Consider the following 22,560-nt stretch of genomic DNA (forward strand, 5'->3'; position numbering starts at 1 on the left):
CTTTTGATGCAGGAGTTGCAGGAGATGCGGGTTCAATCCCTGGGTCAGGAAGATCCGCTGGAGGAGGAAATGGCAACCCACTCCAGTATTCTTGCCTGGAAAATTCCACGGAGAGAGGAGCCTGGTGGGCTTCAGTCTGTGGGGTCGCAAAGTGTCGGACACGACTGAGCACAGTACAGCAGCAGCACGTTGATTGGCATTGACTAATGAGGGAGGCTAATTGGGGGGTGATTCTAAGTCCATGTGGACAGACCTCTTGCAGAAACTCAAGACTTCAGAGCCCCAGAGCTAACGTGCAGTATCTTTGATAGTAGCTTTGCTTTAAGTCCCTTCCCTCACATCTGAACCTCTCAGCCTTTTCTGAGTTGAAAAATACCAGACTGACTCAGATCTTACCCCCTCCACTGTGAGTCACGCGTGCAGAACAGTTGGCACGCGGTTTGGCTAAGGCAGACATGACTTCCACGCCGTGTAGGAAGATCTCTTCCCCGCCCCTCATCTCTTCTCAAACTCGCTGCTCTCCCCTGTTCCGAGCTGATCTGGGGGCAGGGCTCTGAGGACTCCAGACCTGGTCCCTCTAGGCAGGCCACACATCATCTTGAGCTCAGGGTTTCTGAGTGAAGAAATGGTGCCTCAGTTTGGCGGCCCCTGGGAGATCCTGAGCCTTGGAACCTGTCCAGGCCCAGGCAATGCGTTCCTCACAGCTCTGTTGTGGCCTGAGCTACAGAGGAGGTCTTTGGGGCACAAGGCCCCTGTTGTGCTTCTCCCACGATGAAGCTGGCTTGCTTTTTAAGCTGATAGGAAACTTTAGGCAAAGCTGGAACCTTCTGAAAAACCCCTGGGAGCAGGTCTGGTGCATCTGTCCTGAGTCTCAGTCTCTTGACTGTCCCTGACCTTCCAGCAGCCCTAGGCTGAGCCTCCTGGACACTTGTTTCCTAAAATAGCTAACTCGTAAGAGCTTGTGAAACAAAAAGAGGCTTCCTGGGTGGCTCAGCAGTAAAGAATCCACCTGCCAATGCAGGAGATTGCATTGGGTTCGATCTCTGGGTCAGGAAGATCCCCTGGAGAAGCAAATGGCAGTCCACTCCAGTATTCCTGCCTGGAGAATCCCATGGACAGAGGAGCCTGACGGGCTACAGTCCCTGGAGTCGCAAAAAGTAGGACATGACTTAATGACTGAGCACGCAGGAGCTTGTGAAGTCTTGGGAGCTTTGGCAAGTCCCTTAACCTCTCTGAGTCATTTACTTACTCGTTAGAAATGGGAGTGGTCCTAGTGCCTGCTTCATAGCATTTCCGTCTGCCTCGGGGCTCACTCTTAGGGCAGCTTTGGGGGTAGCTTCGGCTCACGCTTCTTATGTGCCCTGGCATCATCCACTCTTGAATTTGGTATCACTTTCCTCTTTCTATCCAACTGCCTCTTCCTATAGATGAAGCCTGTAAATAAACTGTGTACAGAAACCTGCCACCATCTCTAGCTTTTTAGCAGTCAAATGTGGGATGGTCCTTTGGAAAGATGGAAAGTTGACTCTCAGAAGATATAAAACCCAAAGCTCATAAATATCAGACCCAAGACTGCAACTCTGGTCTTCTGCTTCCTGTCATTGTGCTCGAGGCTATGAGAGATGCAGGGCCAAACACAGTGCTCTGCCCCTACCTTCCAGAAACCCTCAGCCCGGCAAGGGAAGAAACCCACAGGGACAGACTTCCACACCAGATGGGATGATGGGATGTGATACATGCCTGAGGTATGAGTGTCACCCGCAGAAAGGCAGAGGGACGTTGCTTAAGATACCCGGGTACTTCTTCAACTGTAATATGGGTGGGAATCCCCTGAGGATCATGTTAAAATGAAAGATATTCTGATTCAGTGGGCCTGGGGTGGTGCCTGAGTTTTTTTTCATTTCCAATAATCTCCCAGGTGATTCCAATGCTGCTGATCCACAGACCACACTTTGAGTAGTTGTGGTTGAGATATCTAGACTTTTCTCAGCAATATCTAAGCCTCCCTCCAAATATCTAGAAATCAAAACAGAGGGTTTCCCTGGTGGCTCAGTGGTAAAGAACCTGCCTGCCGATGCAAGAGACGTGGGTTTGATCCCTTAGGTTTGATCCCTGATTTGAGAAGACGCCACATGCCATGGAGCAACGGAGCCTGTGCGCCACAACTATTGAGCCCCTGTGCCCAGCTACTGAAGCCCAGGAGTCCTAGAGCTGGGGCCCTGCAACAAGAGAAGACACCACAATGAGAACCCCGCACGCTGCAACTAGAGAGGCACCCCTGCTCTCCCAAAGTAAAGCCGGCGCAGCAACAAAGACCCAGCACAGCCAAAATAAATCAAGAAGCCCACGCACCACAACAAAGAGTAGCCCCCGCTCACCACAACTAGAGAAAGACTGAGCACAGTAACAAAGACCCAGTGCAGACAAAAATAAAAATGCATAAATTGTTTTGTTTTGTTTTAATACATAATTAAAAAAAAAAGAGGCAAGGGACTACTCAATGGATGATGGAAGTATGTCAAAAGGATGCAGATATCATCCAGTCAAGACTCCCATTGGGAAAATACGGACTCAATAGATCACCCCTTCCCCAAATGGATTAAACAACAACAAAAAAAATGCAGAACAAAATATCAACCACTATTAATACAATAATGTCAATAATTATTGACAATAATGTCAATAAATGTTACTTTGGGGCTGTTTAAAGATGGCAGCCTTGGGCAATCTTCAGTGCTCACTTCTCCACCTGAATACCCATTGTGGGTCTGGTGTCACAGGGATTTATAGCAAAGGAAGAAACACAAAACTGAATCTCCACCCTCAATAACCTTACTGTTTACAAAGGACATGAGTCAGAGTAAACAGCAGAAGAACAAGTCGTCGTCTCCAGTTCCCGCATCGATACAGTTCACATCTGCATTCACAAGAGGACACAGAAAAGCATGACTAGGCCTCAGACTGTTAGTCAGCAGGCATCAGGACCTTCCCAACCAGTCTTCCTGTATCTACTCGGGACCCCTCCAATTCATGCTCTCCACTGCACTGACCAGAATAGGCTTTTTGAAACTGCAAATCTGATCACGTTGCAGCCCCCTACTCCATCACCCCCCTTTACAACCCTTCATGTTTTCCCACCGCTTGTGGCAGAGCCTACAAGCTCCCGCAGTGCTGGCCTCGGCCTCTCCCCGGCCTCTCCCCGACCCTTTGTGCTCCGGCCACACTGGTCAAGCTGTGCTCCTTATCACATGGGCTTTGCATTCACTGTTGTTGGGAACACGTGGTTTAACCCCTTGCCCTCCCTAATATCAAAGATGAAGAGGGTGTGAGCTGCAAGAGAGTTAGTATTAGCTCGACCTCCCTGGAAGGCTTCCTAGGGGCACAGAGACTGCTACCTTTCAGCGGGGGTGGGGGGGGGTGTTAGGGGGGAAAGGATGACATTAGGGGAAACAGAGAAGCAACAGACGGTCTCAGCAGGAAAGCTAGGGCCAAAAGGCCTTGAAAACCACAGTCAAGATCCTGCGATCAGTTTAGATGATTTCAAGCGTTACAGAAACCTGAAATACTATAGAAAAGTCTTAGTAGTCTCATCCAGACTACCAAATTCTGTCTTAGCTCTCAGGGTCTGTTTTTTTTTTTTTTTTGAGCTTGAGACTTAAGTCTCCAAGCACATATCTGGTTATCTCCTCCAGGTACCCCACCGGCCCTCTCAGTCCAATGCATCACAAACTGAGTTCACATCTTCTCTTTCCTAAATCCTGTCTTGTCTTTTCTATTTGTCAACTATCTCCTTCCTTAGAACCATCTTTGACCCTCTCCCCTTGCCCTCTTCATCATCTTAGCAGTTATCAGTTCTAGAGTCTCTCTTGCCCAATCCTCCTCTCCACTGCCACCATCAACATTTTCGCTCAGGTGTTGTTTTTTTTTTGGATTGATGCAAAGGCCTGATACTCAACTCAAAACACTCCCAACTCAAAACACTCCCTACCTGGACTTCCCTGGCAGTCCAGAGGTTAAGACTCTGAGCTTCCAATGCAGGAGGCACAGGTTCGATCCCTGGAGAGGGAACTAAGATCCCACAGGCTGTGTGGTATGGCCAAAAAAACCCCCAAACACCCCCTACCGTACCTGCATGAGCCATGCATGGCTCTAAGCATCATTCCCTCAGTTATTTTCAGTGGATTTCCACCAGCTGGCCTTGGTCTGACTTGAAAAGCTCCTCTCCTCCTGCCTGTCTTCAGTGGTTCGTCTTCCACCCTTGCTGCCTCTTATGCTGCACCAGCCTAAGGGAAGTATTTGTCTTGTTCTTGCAAACCTGACGGACCTTTCCAACTGTGGCTGCCTATTTTGACCCCACCCCCATCCTAATCCAAATCTTACGCTTTCTTCAAGGCTCATGTCTTCTATGAAGTCTTCTCTGATACCCCAGCTGAAAAGATATGGTTCCTCAGAACTTCGACAGTACTATGAAATGCTAATAATTTTGCATTCTACCATGACAAAGATAATTTCTTTGTATGACAGTGTCAATATTATCCATTAATTATTGAGCATTTACTAGCTGAGTGTCTTGGGCACATTATGTAAATGTCATGCCTTCATCCTTTATGTGTAAAATGATGGAAATAATAACACTGAACTCATAGGGTTGTTGTGAGCATTCATTAGAATCACACCTGACACAAAGTACCTGGTTTAGTGAGTATTAGCTATTGGTATGAGTATTGGGCAGGGGGGTGGGGGGTGGGAGGGTGGTACTTTATATTGTCTCAACTAACCCTCAGACCCCCCTGAACTAGATTATTATTATTATACTCTTTTTTTTTAAAAAAACTTGTGGGTTGAGAACTGGTGGATTTTAAATGAAGTTGTGCACAAAAACAAAAAAATTAAAATTGTGGGGAAATATACATAACAAAAAATTAGCCATCTTAACCATTTTTAAGTGTACATACAGTCCAGTAATGTCAAGAACATTCCCACTATTGTGCAGCCAATCTCCAAAACTTTTCACTTTGCAAAACTAAACTTCTATACCTATTAAACAATTCCCCATTTCCTCCTTCCCTAGTCCCTGGCAAGCCCTATTCTACTTTATGTCTCTATGTATTGTATTATTATACTGGTTTTACAGACCAAGAAAACCAAGGTTGAGAGAGGAATCTGCTTCTTTCTAGGAGACAGAATCTGGACTTGAACTTGGGGCCCCAGGCATACTCTTGAGTCACTCTGAAGTACAGTTTCACCTCAGACAGCATCTGTGATGTGTTTACCTCCCCCATAACCATCGTGGCCACTGTGTGCCAGGGCCCTCCTCTGGGCCCCTGCGTTTTGCAGCCATTCTCACGTGTAATCCTCACGGCAGCCTTGCAGTCATTGAGGGGCAGTGTCTTATCTCCCAGCGCAGAGCTGATATAGGACAGATACACTGTAAATGTGGAATCAGGCCTGACGCCTGTCAATAGATTAAGCAATACTAAATAAGCCTGTGGCACATTTTTAATGCAATTGTTCACATTTTTTCAAAGTGTTGACACTCTCAGGAGAAAACCAGCTGAAATGCATGAGGTCAGAAAGAGCTTCCCAGTCCCTGCCACCCCCCCTCTCCTCCTGTAGAGTCAATCTGCTCGTCTCACCCCAGGCCACCCCCCATCCCATCTGCACCTCGTCACCAGCATTGCCGAGCCAGAGCCAGAGGCAAGTGGGCAGGCGGGCAAAGGGACATAAGAGACTGTGCCTGCTCTGCTTCCTCCCCCTGCCACTCCACCCCCACGTTCTTCCCTCCAAACATACCCAATCCTGACCATTCTGAAACACGCTCTGTCCTTTCACGCCTCCGTGACTGCGCACATGCTGTTCTGGAAGACTGGAATGCTTTCCCTCCCCTCCCCTCGTTCTCCACCTCCAAGACTCCTACTTCGGTCTCTGCGAGCCAGCTCCGCAGTCACCTCCTCTGTGAAGACTCCTCCCCTGCCCACCTCCCCAAGCTGTGAGTCCGCCCCTCTTTGGAGCAGACTAGCCAGCTGGTTGGCGTGCTCTTGCATCTGGACTGCAGCGCCCGTCTGTAACTCACTGTGTCACCCAGGCTCCCAGCTCCTTGTGCTAAGATGAGGCTTCATCTCGGCTCCGAGCAGGGGTAAAGAGGATTTGGGATCACTGATTTTTATTTTTTTAATGTTCCTGGTCTATTTCAAAATGAAGAGGTGACAAGATCACAAATATTGAGGCATCTTTTTCAACGTCTAGCAAATGAATGCTTCCAAGTACAAAAAATTATAATTGTGCTGCTCACAAGATAATTATGATTTATTGAGATATATTAAATATTAATAAATATATGATTCATTAAAGTATAAGAAATACACTATTTTATATGATTTATATAAATATATATTGTATTTATACATTATATATATAAGACTTATTAAGATATAATAATTTATAGTGCTCAGTAGGCACAGCAGTCTGTTAATAAGAAACAAGCTTCAGGATATGCAAGGAGGCTCTTTGATCAAATTGGTCAGTGGATGTGACATAAGGTAAAACCCCATTTGGAGACATTGTCAAAAGCCTAAATTGGAGACCCTGATGAAACTGTTCTCCTGGCCCCCTTCTCCAGTGGCAGGCTGTGCTGCTGCCTCTGCACACAGTAGGCGCTGATTGTATGCTGAATAATGGGAACAAACACAGCTTTCCCAGTTAGTTACTGAAAACCCACCCACAATACGTATTCATGGAAAACAATAAAGTCCTGAACAATGGGGCAGGAAGCCACCTCCTTCTCCAGTGACCCCCAACCCTCAGAGTCCAGCTGAAGGTCACATACAACAGGAAACCCCTCACCCAGTGTCTTTCCTCCCCCTCTTCCCCACTGCCTACCCCCCAGGGGCACCAAAATGCACTCACGCTTTCCATCCACTCTCAGCTCCCCTTCTTCTCTACCCTCTGGAGGGTCCCAGGTGAAAAAAGAGAAAAGCACTTACTCATAGGAGGAGGCAAGCAGCCAAGCTGGGCTTGGAGAGTCGTCCTGCCCCCGGGCAGGCCTGAGGAATAAAAGGAACGGTGGCGAGAGGACAAAGAAGGACTTAAAGCTCTGGAACAAGGGGAAAGAAAAGGCCTAAGAAAGTTTACAAAGCAATCTGTCAGAGAAGGGATGAAAAGGGAGCCCCACGGAGCAGAGGGGTTCAGGCACTCACCTCACCTTCAGCCCAGTTAGAAACCTGCAAACTCTGAGCTGATCTCTCTCTTCCTTGTCCCAGAGCTTTCCCTGGGAGCGTGAGGCCTCACCCTGCTGGGTTTTTGGTAGCCCCAAATACTTCTGCTCTACTCAGCTCAATACGCCAGTTCTCTTGAACTCAACAAACTGACTCAACTGCCAGCTCCCTCTGGATTTTCAGCAGAAACACTCTGGATAATAAGGTCACCAGCAGATATCCAAAGCTATCCAACCACTCTGACTTCCCAGATGTTCTGAGCCAGTGAAAATATCCACAGGCTTTCTGAAAATCTCTCCTGCCACCAAAGGCAGGATTAATAGGAATATTAATGATCATCTGAGCGTTCTCTCTGTATGGAGTGCTTTAAATCATCTTACTGCTCACCACCACCTTAGGTACGGATTACCCAATTTCACCAGAAAGGGAAGTGGGCCTGGAGCGATTAAATGACTTTCCAAAGGATACGCAGCCTGGATTCCAACCTAGGTCTGTCTGACCTTGATGCCCACACACTTCCCACTCAGGACACCGCCTCTTGGGGATCCTCTACGATTCTATTTTTTTGTGTGGTTCTCATATTAATTTTAGATGGGGGAGGGATGGTACAATTCTGTGGTATCTAAAAAATTTCTTACCTCACAGTTGGCAGTGTAGAGTGGGGAGTGGGAGAGTCTGCCTCCTGGCTGGGTAGGGTCCTGAGTTCTTTTTAAACACTTGAGTAATTAACCATAAATGACTGGGCACTGGGAACAGGACACTCACTAATAAAAGCGTAGCCTAGAGTCACGTTTGATGAAAAAAATTCAAGTCACTTGGTGGGTGGACATATCTGCAAAACAAAAGAAAAGCCCCTTTCCCAGCCCAGGCAGAGAAGTCTCCTGTACAGTTAGAGACAACAGGCTTCTGGGCACGTGGCCAAGGTTCTGGGGATATTTATAACTTGAAGAGGGTGGGAGTCCCTAATAAGCTGCTATATTCTTTTTCCATCACTTCCCTCTCCAAGGCTACAGCGAGCTCGGAGCTCTTCTTCGCGCAGAATGCCTGCTCTCCCCAGTGCTCCACTTTCATTGTCTCATTTTCTCATCCTGGCTGGGGAAAGGGAAGGCTGCAAGTCCTTCCGTTCGGAAGAGCTCCAGCTGAATGCAGCTTAGCTGCTGTGGTCTCGGAGATCTGCCTAGGAGCCATTGGTTTCTCTGAGCTGCCTAAGAGTCTGATGTTTCGGGAATTCCTTGAGTCTTTGGGAACCGCCTACCATCTCTGGGCTTTGCCTGCATGACTACGGATTCGAGATCTACCTGCAGATCTAAGATATCCAGGATCTGCCGGTGATCCCTAGAATCTTTCCAAACGTCTGCAGTTTCAAGAGAACTCCGCCTGCGGATTTGAAATCTGTTTTGAGGCCTCTTGTATCTTTTGAAGCCGGAGACCTAACGCATCTTTTGCGGGCCAGGAGGTGAGTCTGTTGGTTCCCACTTCGGGTTTTCGGCTTCCTGCCTTCATTCGGTCAGGGGCTGTTAACATCCTGAGAGCTCGCTGGGCTTAGGCCGTTAGAGGCCCACGGTCCCATCGACGCAGGAGGCCGCCAGGAACTCTTTTAGCAGGCAAGCCCTCGGGGATAATAAAGACAGACTTTCCGAACCCCGGGGCCCGGCTCGCTCCACCTTACGCGCCCTATAACCCACTCTCGCTTCTGTCTTCGCTCCAGCTTTTGCTTCCCCTCCGCTAGGCGCAACTCAGCCGGCCCCTCAAGGGGAGCCCGTTTTAGAAGGACGCGGTCGGACGCCCCTACAGGGTTAACAGCGATGGAGCCCCGACCTAGCCGGGCCCTGCCGCGGACCTCACTCTCCAGCGGATGGGCTGCGCGGTGCCTCCTGGGAGTTGTAGTCTGCGCAGCAGTGTGAGAATGCCGCGGTGGCTGCTGGGAGATGTAGTGCGTGGGTGGAGCTCAAAGTTCCAGCGCGGCCGCTCAGTCTCCCCTGGGGAGTGGGCGGCTGCTGCTTTCCTCTCAGGCCCGGGTCGTCTGCGAGCTAATCCCGGAGGAACCCAACACAGATCAGCACCTATATTAGGCTCGATGTCGCAGTTAAGCTTAACTTAAGCTCGACTCAAGATAAACTTCTAGGAGTGTGAGGAGAAGCAGGGCAACCTCTCTGGCTTAATCTGGCTGCGCTCTCCAAGAGAAGAAAGTGAAAGATACTCCGCCCTGGCTAGGAGGACGCGCTTTTTTTCTTCACCCTTTTGTTCTTTCCCTCCGTGGCTTTTGGCCTCTTGACTGGCCTTTGTACGACAGAGTGGAACTCCAACTCCCGACAGGCCACGGGGACGGGCGCAGGCGCGCTAAAGGGGCTCTGCCGGGCTACGAGAGGCGGGCCTAATACTCGGCATCTAATTGGCAGAGCGCTTTGGGAGCTTCGCTCGCTGATTGGCCGAGGCAGCTGCCGGAAAGGGCCCAGCCTCGACATGGAGGAGCGGAGGCGTTCTGTGGGCTGGGCTGAGAGCCTCCTCCGTGAGAGAGCATCGGCTTGACCCCCGGGTCCGGGAGGGACCGAGCCAGGGGGTTGTCTTATTAAATTCTGGCAGCCTCCACCCCTTGGTGGCGGAGACACAGAGGGCGGGTCGCGCTCGAGAGTCAGGGAGGAGAGTGACCCGGCCCGGGTTCAGGGCCCTCCCCACCCGCCTGGGCGGCCAGAACTCCAGCCCTGGGGAGTGGGCAGGGCCTGTTTCTGTGCCTCACGCCCTGCTTTTCGCCTCCTTTAGCGCTGTCTGCTAGCTGCTTTTCCTGCTTTCTCTCTCCTGGGAGGCGAATCCTTGAGCCCGAGATGGCAGCCACCCTGCTCATGGCTGGGTCCCAGGTAAGCCGGGGGTGCCTTCTCGGACCCTGCCTGTGCTTAACCACTTCGTCCCCGCGTTTCTTTGCTCTGCAAATCCCTGTGGGAAATTCCCTGGAATTAGTAATTCGCTTGCTTTGCCATTCTGCCTCCAGAGACCCAGTATCAAGACAGTATAGCCACAAACAAGCATTTATTGAACACCTGCTGTTTGCCTTTCAATACTAGGGAGACAAAGATGGATGGAACGTGGCCTCCCCGTCTGCTCACAATCTGTCGGAAGACAGATTCATCCGGTTAGCCATGAAACTAGCGTGATAAAAGCACTATTTTCTGTAGGAGCAAGGTGCTGTGGGAACCAGGACGTGCGAGTATTCTTCCTGAGGTGTGGGAGGAAGGAGTGTATTCTTTCTGAGGTGTGGGAGGAAGGAGTGGAGCAGAGCGGCGGAATGGGCGGTGGGGGGAGGGCACTGACGAACAGCTGGTGCTGGAACAGGGTTTTAAGGAATAGTAGGATTTCACTAGTATGTAGGAAGATATTCAAAGAAAAGAGTAACGTTGTAGGTAAAGGTATGGAATGATGTAGATGCTCGATGTGTTCTGAGAAGAGTACTGTTAAGAGGAGGGCAGGGGTGTCCGGCCTTGGGACCAAAGCTGTCTGCTCATAAATTGCTCTCTCCTGAACCACATCTCTTTGTTCCTTACCTATTTCTCCTTTGGATTCTACATATCAGACCTAATGCCTTTTGCCTTCTCAACAATTCTAGCCATTCTCTAATTTCAAGAAGAAAAATTGGTACTAACCTTCTAGATACCGAGTATTGAGGAAGCAATGTGTGATTTCAGGCACCTGTGACATTTGAAGATATGGCCATGTACCTCACCCGGGAAGAATGGAGACCTCTGGACCCTACACAAAGGGACCTTTACAGGGATGTTATGCAGGAGAATTATGGAAATGTTGTCTCATTAGGTAAGAATTCTCTGTCTTTCTCCACCCCACGTTTTTTGAGACTATCAAAAATGCCTTAGCTCTTTCAAAACAACCTAGTTACTTGATTTTTAAAGCACCTAATTGGATTTTGGCGTGGGCTGAGTCCTCAGGCAGATCTTTGAGTGAGGGAATATCAAGGTCATATCGTCTAGGATGAAAGATTGTTTCTGCACATTTTAGAAACACTCAGATTTCTTGCGCCCTGAATCATTTGTCATTCTCCAGCGTGTTTGTACAGATCACTGACCAAACAGGTCTGACATAATGGTACTTGCCAGGTTATAAATGCTCCTGTAAATGGTGCTTTTACTAGAAGATGAAGGGGTACTGACCGAGGTTGACAGAAGGGCAAAAGGCACCTTTTTGTGTTCGTTTTGGCTTCAGAGCCCTAGCTTTGCCTCAGGTCCTTTATTTATCCAGAGTAGGTACTTGTCTAGAGATGTTTCAGAGTTGATCATAGATTTTGAGTGTGTCAGATGCTGTTCCAGGAGAATCCTGAATTAAATGAGATCACAAGTTCTATTAAAGAGGGAAGCTAATTTTTTTTTAATGTTCTGCAAACGTGTCTTTTCTCTGAGATACCCTTTTGTCCAGGTGCAACTAGAATAAACTGTTCTTGAGCTGAACAGTCTTTTGACTCACTCTGTCTCCTGTTAGGACTTGACAGAAGTTAGCAACCATGTATGGTTCATTAGGTTATCTGCCATTCATTAAGATTATTTATTTTTCTGAAAGCATTATCTTCATAGCTTTTAACAAACAAATGGCAACTCTGAAGGGTTTCCTTTTTAACCTGGACTCTCTCTGTTGTCTCAACTTTCTTGGATCCTTCCTTTAGAAATGCAACTAGAAATGACTCTATCTACCCAGATCTGTTGTAGTCAGGAACCCAAGTATTCCACTTAATCCAACAAAAACAAGAAATAAGAATCTTAAAGAAATGTGAATTTATACATCAGTGGTCCAGCCCAAGGAATGCTGGTTGGAAAGATGGAGGCACCAAAAAAAAGTTTCTTGCCCAAATAAGTTTGGGAATGGGTTAAATAATGTTTACAAGACTTCTTTACCTTCAGAACCTATAATCTGGTATCAGGGCATTTTGAATTTCTAGGAAGAGGATGTTGTATGCACCATTTACCAAACTAATTTATCCATGGACCTTTTTTCCCCAAAATACCTAGTAACTTCTTTATAAAAAAGTGTACCAAGAGACACAACTTGGGAAAGCAGTGACTGGTAGAAAGTTTCTTATACACAGTGACTTTGTGTATTTTGATTTTCTTTTAAAGTCTTTACCTAGTCAATCCCAAGAGTATTCTGAGCCAGGCGTCTTTTTTGCCGTCTCCAATTGTCTCACTTCTGTTTGCATTAAATGGCCAGTGAGGGGGACTTGCCTGGCAGTCCAGTGCTTAAGACTCTGCTCTTCCAGTGCAGAGGGTGTGGGTTCAATTCCTGGTCCGAGAACTAAGATCCCAAAAGCTGCATGATGAGGCAGAAAAAAAAAGCCACTGAAAAGTAGCAAGTAACATTTGGCAGTCATTTTTCCTGTCAAGTGAGACTTGATATAGATTGATAAAAATCTGTTTTTCTCCATGCTAAACCAGTAAGTCCGTTTTTTCCCCTAGTACGTGCTTAGTAGATACTAAATAATGCTAATGATGAAGACTTGACAACTTAAGAATATACAATATACACACACATGCGTTCATACGCAAAATATCTAGGCTCTTGGCTTTTAGAAGTTCTAATTTAGAGTCTTTTATATTTTCTTATATATTATATATATATATTTATTTATTTATTTGGCTCTGCTGGGTCTTAGTTGTGCCACACGGTTTTAGTTGTAGCATGTGGGATCTAGTTCCCTGACCAGGGATTGAACTCTCGCCCCCTGCATTAGGAGCTTGAAATCTTAACCACTGGACCACCAGGGAAGTCCCTGGTTTTCTTCTCTTGAAACACCAGGAACGTATATAATTTGAATAAACAGCCATTAACTGTAGTGATACAAAGCATTAACCTTTATCAGACACCTGGATTTGTATCTTAGCTTCACCATTTACTACTGTGTAACCTTTTGTGAACCACTTCTGTGGACCTTGGATTTCTCATTCATAAAGTGGAAATCATCATGATGTCTGGTGCTCAGGGTGGTTGAAGTAATTCACATAAAAAACTTAGCACAGTGCCCAGCACACAGTGGATCATTTTTGTGTGTGTTTACCAATGATATTCTTTACTCTTTATTACAGATTTTGAAATCAGGAGTGAAAACGAGGTGAATCCAAAGCAAGAGATTAGTGAAGATGTAGAATTTGAGACTGCATCTGAAAGACCTGTTGGTAATACTGAGGAAAATCCTGAAAGTGAAGAGGCCTTTGACAACAGGGATAGATCAGAAAGACAATGGGGAGATTTAACGGCAGAAGAGTGGGTAAGCTATCCTCTCCAACAAGTCACAGATCTGCTTGTCCACAAAGAAGTCCACACAAGCATCCGATATCATATATGTTCTCATTGTGGAAAGGCCTTTAGTCAGATCTCAGACCTTAATCGGCATCAGAAAACCCACACGGGTGACAGACCCTACAAGTGTTATGAATGTGGGAAGGGCTTCAGTCGGAGTTCCCACCTTATTCAACATCAAAGAACACATACTGGGGAGAGGCCCTATGACTGTAATGAATGTGGGAAAAGTTTTGGAAGAAGCTCTCACCTCATTCAGCATCAGACAATCCACACTGGAGAAAAGCCTCACAAATGTAATGAGTGTGGAAAGAGTTTCTGCCGGCTGTCTCACCTCATCCAGCACCAAAGGACCCACAGTGGGGAAAAACCCTACGAGTGTGAGGAGTGTGGGAAAAGCTTCAGCCGGAGCTCTCACCTAGCTCAGCACCAGAGGACCCACACAGGTGAGAAGCCTTATGAATGTAATGAATGCGGGCGAGGCTTCAGTGAAAGATCTGATCTCATCAAACACTATCGCGTCCACACGGGGGAGAGACCCTACAAGTGCGATGAGTGTGGGAAGAATTTCAGTCAGAACTCTGACCTCGTGCGCCATCGCAGAGCCCACACGGGGGAAAAGCCGTACCACTGTAATGAATGTGGGGAGAATTTCAGCCGCATCTCACACTTGGTTCAGCACCAGAGAACCCACACTGGGGAAAAGCCATATGAATGTAATGCCTGTGGGAAAAGCTTCAGCCGGAGCTCTCACCTCATCACACACCAGAAAATTCACACTGGAGAGAAGCCCTACGAGTGTAACGAGTGTTGGCGAAGCTTTGGTGAAAGGTCAGACCTAATTAAACACCAGAGAACCCACACAGGAGAGAAACCCTATGAATGTGTGCAGTGTGGAAAAGGATTCACCCAGAGCTCCAACCTCATCACACATCAAAGAGTTCATACGGGAGAAAAGCCTTATGAATGTACAGAATGTGAGAAGAGTTTCAGCCGGAGCTCAGCTCTTATTAAACATAAGAGAGTGCACACTGACTAAGTCCTATAATTATGACTGGGAAATGATTCATTTGAAGGTACAATTATATTTGATATCAAAGAGCTCTCTCAAGACTGAAGCTTCGCTTACTGTACTGAATTTCTTTGTTGTGGGTCACCATTTAAAACATCACAGAAAGACAAGCCACTTGAAATTCTGACCCATGGCTTTGGGAATATTATTTCCTCTTCCAAAATAGTGGTTTGTATTCACCCAATACTAACGAATTATTTCATCAAAATCAGCCTCACAAATAACTGGAAATCTGAAGACCAGGTGATAAATGCTGGTAAATGCTCAGGCCTGGAAATGGAATAAATCTTTCAAAGTAATTTCTCCCATCCTTGACCCAAAGAGCTATACTAGGAGAAATGTTGAACTGTGATAGGGTGGTCACAGCTGCTTTGGAACAAAACCACCAGAGACTTTGCCTGAATTGCCACACCTATTCACTCACCATAGTAGCTGGGCACACACATCTTCCCTTCAAAGGGCTTTCTCCTTGAGTTGCTCATGCATTTGTATCTTTCTATCTTCCTGAGAGCAGGATTCTGCACGGTGAAGGCAGTGATCATCGCTTTTCTCCTTATTGTTTCTAATTAACTTTTTTTAAAGCTTTCCTCTTTGTGAAAGCTAACTGAAGTTTCAGATTGAAAGGAAAAATGAGACACAGATTTGGGGACCAAGGACTCATCGACAGTGGTGATTTTAGCAAGAGATACCCACTGTTGTTATTGCCATTGATCAGAATTTATGACTTTTCTTTGGGGATCACTGTAGGGAATATTGTAGGGAAAATATCTTCAAGGAAAGCTAGGACCATAAATGATGGTGGAGTGTAAGGAGCAAGTGGAATTGACCGGGGAAGGAAGCATAGAGTTCCTTCCAAAGGAATCAGGTCGTTTCTGTGTTCTTTCCCCTCTACCCTTTAAGATCAAGACTCCCTATACTGCTAACTCTAGGATTTGATAAGGGCCACATCCCAGTGTTTATCTTAGCTTGCATAAGGGCATGTGTATGTACAGTGAAACGTGTATTGTTGTTTTTCCAATAGCAGAAACTGAATTCACACTGAATTAGCATGCTCTTGGATGATACTGATCATGTGACAGAAAAACCGACATAACTCCAATGTGAGAAATGTCCTTTTGTTCATTCTTTATGAAAAAAATTTAAACACTAGTGCTCTTGTGTGCACTCTGCTGAAAGATCTGTACAGAACCAAGCACTTGTTTGTATGTATTAGTCTGTTGGAGATAATTACCAAATAGGTTGATTGTCCTATTCTCAGACTGAATGATCTTCTCTTTGCCCTAGTCACAAGGACTTAATAAACCTAGATAGGAATGTATTTCCGTTCTCTCAGCTTACAAATTTAAGTGGTTTATGTCAGCGTTGACCCAGTTTAAGCCCGGTAATGTCAGTTCTCCTTAGCTCAAATAGAAATCAAGAAATATCCCGAATGTTGATGCTTATCCAAGCATTTGGGGGTGGAAGTGGGAGGGAACTGATGTCCAGGAATGGGGGCTAGAGTAAGGAATATTTTTTTTTTTTGAGTCTGCCCCAAATACTGTGCTTTATTGTGAGTGTTGTAACATTTGAAAAACTTTTGCCATAACTCTTTGGGACTTGGTGTTAAAAGAGCCAGTGGTCTTTCTTGGGTAGTGTACTATAGTGATTTCCTGTGATCCACCTCCCTGTGGGTCTGCATCCCTTGCAATAACACAACCTCAGAAGTAACAAAGAACTACTCCACCAAGTAGATGTCTTTATGTTGCCACTCCTATTTAAATACAGATTCGGGCAGGGAGCATGTTCTTTGTTCTATACGAAATCTAGCTGTGGGTATTTATATTTTAATTGTTGAATGACTTACATATTGTTGATGACTAAACTCAAACGTGTCTTTTTCCCATATCCGTGTTGCTGATGGTTTTGATGAATACAAAATTCTGTTGTTTCTGTGAGCCGGTAGGGGCATCAGCTTCAGAGTGGCCAGAGAAGACATCATCTCCATGACCCAACTGTATTTTACCCGCTTTTCCTTCCCTATTCTTCTGCCCTACTCCCAACCTGTTCCTTCTGCTGCTTTTGGCTTCTAAGTGCCCCAGCCTTCTCTCCAGACATGTACACTCCAGTTGGGAAGTTAAAAGGGCAGAGGGCCAGACCAGCTCTATCTCCTCTCTTTCTGCCACTTGTTGCCCATTTGCTGCGTTGAAGTCTGTGTAAAGTTACGCATCAGTCTCTCTTTGCTAAAGCTTTCTGCATGCCTTCTGCTCCCAAGTCTCTGGCTGCTTCTGCAAATACCCTGAACACATTGTGCCTGTTTTCTATGGTTGTGGAGAGTGAGTGAACAAGTTAAGTATGTAGCGCAGTTTTCCTTCTGGTATTGGTCACAGTTATACTAGTATCTATCTACATCTGTATTATTCTAACAATATTCTGTAATTAAAAGTAAAATTTTTAAAATCAAAAAGTGGAGAATTATTTTAGTAATTCAGCACCAATTCACAAGACAGCTTTTCATTGGATTCATTAAAATTGGGCACAATTGGTTTTTCATATTGATGCCTTTGTACAGATGTTCTTGTGGGAATCTGGGAAGTGTCTTCATATATTGGTCAGCCTTTTGGATATTGCCGTATTTTGGGGAGATGCAAAAACCTGGACATTTCCTATGAAGATTAGGCTGATGGCAAAGCAACATGGAAATATTTGGTATGGGTAACTCATTAACTTTGGGGAAGGAAGACAAAAGGGAAAAAAAAAAATCCAAAAGGAAAAAATGAGGGGAGGCCACATTGCTTGAAGGAGATATTTTTGGGTATTTGTTAAGAATACTAAAACAGTTTCTACTAAATTAGTATTAGGATCCCAGAACAGAGATGTGTCTTAAAAATAGTCAAAGGCTCTCAATTCATGACAAAATTTCACAGTCTGCCTAAGGCACTGATTATGTTCTAGTAGGTTGTAGCCACAATTTTCAAATTTCTTACAAGTAATTTTATCTTATGAAGCCTTTATTTAAAAAATGGAAGACCAATTTAGACAGACGTAGAGAGTGAAAGTGCTTTAAACTGGGAAAAATACAAATATGAAAGAAAAATTTTAATTTACCTTATAGCCAAGACTTGAAAGAGATTTTATAAATTATCAGACTTTTTTTTTTTTGTGAGGGGGAGGTGATGGGCTCCGCCACATGGGTTGTGGGATCTTACTTCCCCAACCAGGGATGAAACTGGTGCCCTTGGCAGTGAAAGCTCAGAAGCTAATCACTGGATCTCCAGGGAGTTGGCATAAACATTTCTTAAAACTTTTTTTCTCCTTCCTACATGTTCAGCATTTTTTATTTCTGGAAAGGAAAATTCAAGGAAAACGCTGGAGAAATTGACCTGGCACCTCTCCTTCAGGGTATTCAATATGTTAATATTTCACCATTATTCTAATCGAGACAGATTTCCTTCTCTGAATTTTCTCTAGGTGGCTAGCCCTTGGTTAGGGCTGTGCTTCCAGGCCATTAGGACTCCACTGAGTCCATTGAAATGATAATTTGTTAAATGATTCCATAGTGTTTCAAAGGTTAGTTAGTGTTCCTGCTGAAAAAGGAGTTCCTGTGCCTCAGGAGAAACTTACTCTTTGAAGCATTGGTTAGATACCCATCTCTAGGAGACTTCAAGATAAAAAGGTTGTTAGTGAAAAACAATTGAGTAAAATGGATTGAAGAAAATTACCCTGTAATGACCTAAAATGGTTTCATGGTGAATCTCATTGTATTTATCTGTTTTCCTAAATGGTTCATACGCAAAGTTGGTATCATTTTTAACTTCTTCAAAGGTGCTTTTTTTTTTCCCTTTGGGAGAGACTGAGGCTGATGATATCAAAATCTCACTTTGAATTTCATAGCATCCCCTGTGGCTGCCTTGTAGACATCACTCACAAATTACCCAGGCAGACCTGAAACTGAATCTACCACTTTGTTCTATCACCACTGTCACCCTTCACCTGCTTCTTCTTTACTTCCAAACTCAGTCATGGTCTAGTCATCTATGCTAGAAACTTGTATTTCATATTTGCAAACTGCTCCTTAAGCCACCCTTCCAAAAGCAATCATGAAAATCAGTTGCATAATTAGTCTTCCAGTCATTACCTTGCCACCTCCTAAATATTTCTCAGATCTGTCTACCTGCTTTCTCTGTTGCCCCCACTTATCATGTAACCTTGGGCAAGTTGCTTAGCTTCTCTGTTCCTTGGATTTCCCATCTGTAAAGTGGTGGGTAATTACACCTACTTCACAGAATTGCAAAGATTAAATGAAATAATAGAGCTCAAAATATTAGTTGCAATTATTTAGACCATCCCCAAGCCACATCCTGCTTACTGAAACAACCTCTTAATGAGACTCCTCTATTTTCAACCGGAGAAGGCAATGGCACCCCACTCCAGTACTCTTGCCTGGAAAATCCCATGGATGGAGGAGCCTGGTAGGCTACAGTCCATGGGGTCGCTAAGAGTCGGACACTACTGAGCGACTTCACTTTCACTTTTCCCTTTCATGCACTGGAGAAAGAAATGGCAACCCACTCCAGTATTCTTGCCTGGAGAACCCTAGGGATGGCGGAGCCTGGTGAGCTGCCATCTATGAGGTCGCACAGAGTCGGACACGACTGAAGCGACTTAGCATAGCATATTTTCAACCCCCTTCCAACTATTCTCCCTAGCTGGAGGTAGAATGATCTTTCTGAAGGGCAAACCCATTCTTGACAGTCTTCTGTGCAAAACTTTCTCATGCTTTCCATTGCCAGTGGCACAGCGTGTGATGTGTGAACAAGGTTTGGCCTCTGCTGCCCTCCTGAGCTTTGATTCTCTGCACTTTGCCTGCACTTGCAGCACTCTCCAAGCTGCATCTCTTTCTCTCCACTCTTCTGGTCACCTTCTCCCCATCCTTCAGGTCTCCATGCCTAGCTTGTTCCAGGGAACCTTTCCTGATCCCGCAAGACTGTATCAGGTGTTCCTGTTCAGTGTTCCCTGGGTTTATCCCAGTCAAAGTACTTTATTCCTGTTGTGTAAATGCCTGTTTACTTCTTTGTCTCCTCCACTAGATTTTGATATCCTCCAAGAAATCACTGTGTCTTGCTCACCATTGTATCTTCAGTCCCTAGCAAATGTTTGACTTAGAATAGGGAGGCAACAAATATGTCTTGGATAAATGAAAGGAGTTGATGTATCAACTTCATTCCTTTTAGCGGGACCGGTGACTTCATTTCTGATTTTTCACCACACAAGCCACTCATAAAAGAAACGGGAGATAGTCCATCATTGCGTATCTGGTGGGGCCTCATGCAAGAGGAAAAAAGGCTCCTAGAGGCTACGTGGTCCTCCCAAGGTAAAACGAGGATAAAGTCACCTACTCTTGAGGCGTCAGTATTTGATGAATCATTGTCATCTTTGGAGGGTTATCTAGGATTAGACATTATGGCAACTTTGGTAAAATGTTGCAAGACAAGCTCTCAATACAGGGAGTTTGGGCAGGATTCTAAGCTCCCAGCTGTAGATTTGGCTATTGGTCAACCTCTGAATTCTCCAAGCTGATAATTCTCCAAGTTGAGCCTTATAAACCAATAGTTGTTAATATTTTGAGGAGGATCCAGATTCCTTTCAGAGTCTAATGAAAGTTTTGACTCTTGTTTGAGAATTCTTTATATATTTTGGATACAGGTCCTTTATCAAATACATGATTTGCAAATATTTCTTCTAGTCTTTGGCTTTTCATTACCTTAACATCTTTCAAGGAACCAAAGTTTCACATTTTGATGAAGCCCTGTGTTCTAATAGGATTTTTACCCAAGCTTTCCTTTTCTAAGTCTCCGTATTGATAGTTCTCAGGTTACAAGACTCTCTTTGTTTTTTAGACGAGGGAGGGAAGAAGCATGCTTTCTAGACTACACCTTCATTTGGGTGTAGCCATGCTATTGGAATTTGGGTTTTAGCCCAGGTAATATTGCCATTACATCAGGGCAGCAGGGCCATCTTTCTGAGCCCTGTATGTTAAAGGGTCCTCCTCCAGTTGCACCTTTCCCCATGGGAGCAGGGGAACGTGCCATCTAGAGCTCATACTCCTGCCTCCCCTTCTAGATCACCCACTTCAGCTATCTAGCACCTTGGACTCCTTTGCCCTGACAGCCCACTTCAAGCCTTTTCCCCAAGTTTGTTCTCTTGAAGGCAAACCAAGCTCCACGTGTGTACCCATAGCCCTGGGTTTGGGAGAACGGACAGAGATTGGACCTGCAGCCACACATGTGAACACGAGGGCCCTTCTGGAAGAGGACAAAGCCAGAATAGGAAAAGAAGGGGGACAAGCTTTCATTTGTACTCTAGCTCAAGTCTTAGTCCCAGCCTCCAGGTATACAATGAACTGTTTCCACCAGTGACTTATTAGGAGTCAGAACCTATGATATCCAGATTTCTGAGGTGAGTAATTTGTTGGATGGATGAGTATGCTGTGAGCGGAACCCGGACACACAAAGAAGAGAAATCTGGTCAGGGTACAAAGGACAGAAGCTAATTCATTTAATAAAAATTTGTTGAGCACCAACAGTATACATGGTATAGGACTGAATGAGATGAAGGCTCCGCCCTTATTGAACTTGTATTCTGTGGGGGAGACAGACAAAGGCATACATAACGTCAGTGATAACAGATGCAATAAATAAAAATAAGGGAAGTGGAGTGAAGAGGGACTGCTATTTTAAGAGAAGATAGTCAAGGCTCTCCAAGGTGGTGACATTAGAGCAGAGTTCTGAAGGTGTCAGGATATCTGGAGGAAAGTGTTCTAAGTACTTACTTTACTAAAGAGCAAATGTGAGGGGCTGAGGCAGTGGTTGGCATGCTGGAGGAATAGCACCAGGTTGGGGTGGGTGGAGCTCCGTGAGGAAGGGGGCAAATGATGGGAGATAAAAACCATTTTTAGAGACTAGTTGTGAAGTTCAAAGCACCTCTTAACATCCAAACACATTCACATGCCCAGCAGGTAGTTGAGAATATGAGTTCAGAGCTTAGGACCCAAAAGGGGCCGGTAGATAAATAGGAATAGTGATGGGGTTTCCCTGGTGGTCCAGTGGTCAAGAATCCACCTTGCAATGCAGGGGACACTGGTTCAATCTCTGGTCTGGGAAGATCCCACATTCCGTGGGGCAACTGAACCTGTGTGCCTCAACTGCTGAGCTCCTGCTCTAGAGACTGGGAGTTGCAATTATTGAAGACTGCATGTTCTAGAGCCCATACTCCACAACAAGAGAAGCCACCACGATGAGAAACCCATGCACCAAAACTAGAGAGTATCCCCTGCTCGACACAGCTAGAGAAAGTCTGAGTGTAGCAACAAAGACTCAGCACAGCCAAAAATAAACAAATTTTTTAAAATAAAAAAAAAAAATGAGAATAGTGAGTATGGAAATGAATAGTGAAAACCATGCACGTGACTGGGGTGGCCCTGATAAGAATGTGAGAACAGCATCAAAGATGGAATCCTGGGAGCACCCATATGTAACAATGGGCAGAGTAGAGGAGTATCACAGAACCCACAGAAGAATCAGGAGAGAAGCGTCACAGGGCAAAGGCCATACATTTCAGGATGTTCAAATGTAGTAGATATCTAGTGAGATACTCTATTTGAAACTCTTTGTAAATGGAAAAACTTTATGCAAACATACGGTATGATATTACTGTTAGTATTAATGATAATTTCAGAGCACTTTCCCCCTTATTGTAATGGATATTTTTTCCTCTTTTCCTTTTTTAATTTTTTGGCTGTGCCATGCGGCCTGTAGGATCTTAGTTCCCCCACCAGGGATTGAACCCAAGCCCCCTCCATTGGGAGCTTGGAGTCTTAACCACTGGACAACCAGGGAAGTCCCTCTAATGGATATTTTAACTTAAGGGTAACGAAACTTTAGCTATACATGTATTGTCTATTTATAATCAATTCTTACTGTTTTATTGCACTATCAAAACAAAAGT

The 22,560-nt window shown here is 45.3% G+C and overlaps 1 protein-coding gene and 1 long non-coding RNA gene across 19 annotated transcripts; one reads left to right on the forward strand and one right to left on the reverse strand.

Moving 5' to 3' along the window:
• Nucleotides 1-6,448: 6,448 nt before the first annotated feature.
• Nucleotides 6,449-9,189, reverse strand: LOC145540276 (uncharacterized). 4 transcript variants are annotated; one of them, XR_014078243.1, is made up of 5 exons: nucleotides 9,055-9,189; nucleotides 8,513-8,591; nucleotides 7,853-8,046; nucleotides 6,984-7,093; nucleotides 6,449-6,667 (listed from the first exon to the last, which is right to left on the reverse strand). It is a non-coding gene; the product is annotated as an uncharacterized LOC145540276 (long non-coding RNA). The 4 variants fall into 4 exon arrangements; XR_014078242.1 differs by lacking the exon at nucleotides 9,055-9,189 and adding an exon at nucleotides 8,900-9,048; XR_014078241.1 differs by lacking the exon at nucleotides 9,055-9,189 and having other exon boundaries at nucleotides 8,513-9,048.
• ZNF436 (zinc finger protein 436) lies at nucleotides 8,085-17,020 on the forward strand. 15 transcript variants are annotated; one of them, XM_081574508.1, is made up of 5 exons: nucleotides 9,150-9,299; nucleotides 9,975-10,069; nucleotides 10,274-10,430; nucleotides 10,892-11,018; nucleotides 13,292-17,020. In XM_081574508.1, exons 4-5 carry the CDS (start codon nucleotides 10,913-10,915, stop codon nucleotides 14,542-14,544), a joined length of 1,359 nt encoding a protein of 452 aa, XP_081430634.1. In that variant the 5' UTR covers nucleotides 9,150-9,299; nucleotides 9,975-10,069; nucleotides 10,274-10,430; nucleotides 10,892-10,912; the 3' UTR covers nucleotides 14,545-17,020. The 15 variants fall into 15 exon arrangements, with proteins under 15 accessions (XP_081430638.1, XP_081430634.1, XP_081430628.1 ...); XM_081574502.1 differs by having other exon boundaries at nucleotides 9,154-9,299; nucleotides 10,201-10,341; XM_081574506.1 differs by lacking the exon at nucleotides 9,150-9,299 and adding an exon at nucleotides 9,675-9,774 and having other exon boundaries at nucleotides 10,201-10,341.
• The last annotated feature ends 5,540 nt before the right edge of the window (nucleotides 17,021-22,560 follow it).

The sequence above is a fragment of the Giraffa tippelskirchi genome, chromosome 3 (genome assembly GCF_054371585.1).
Source record: "Giraffa tippelskirchi isolate mGirTip1 chromosome 3, T2T-mGirTip1v1.2.pri, whole genome shotgun sequence".
NCBI lineage: Eukaryota > Metazoa > Chordata > Mammalia > Artiodactyla > Giraffidae > Giraffa > Giraffa tippelskirchi.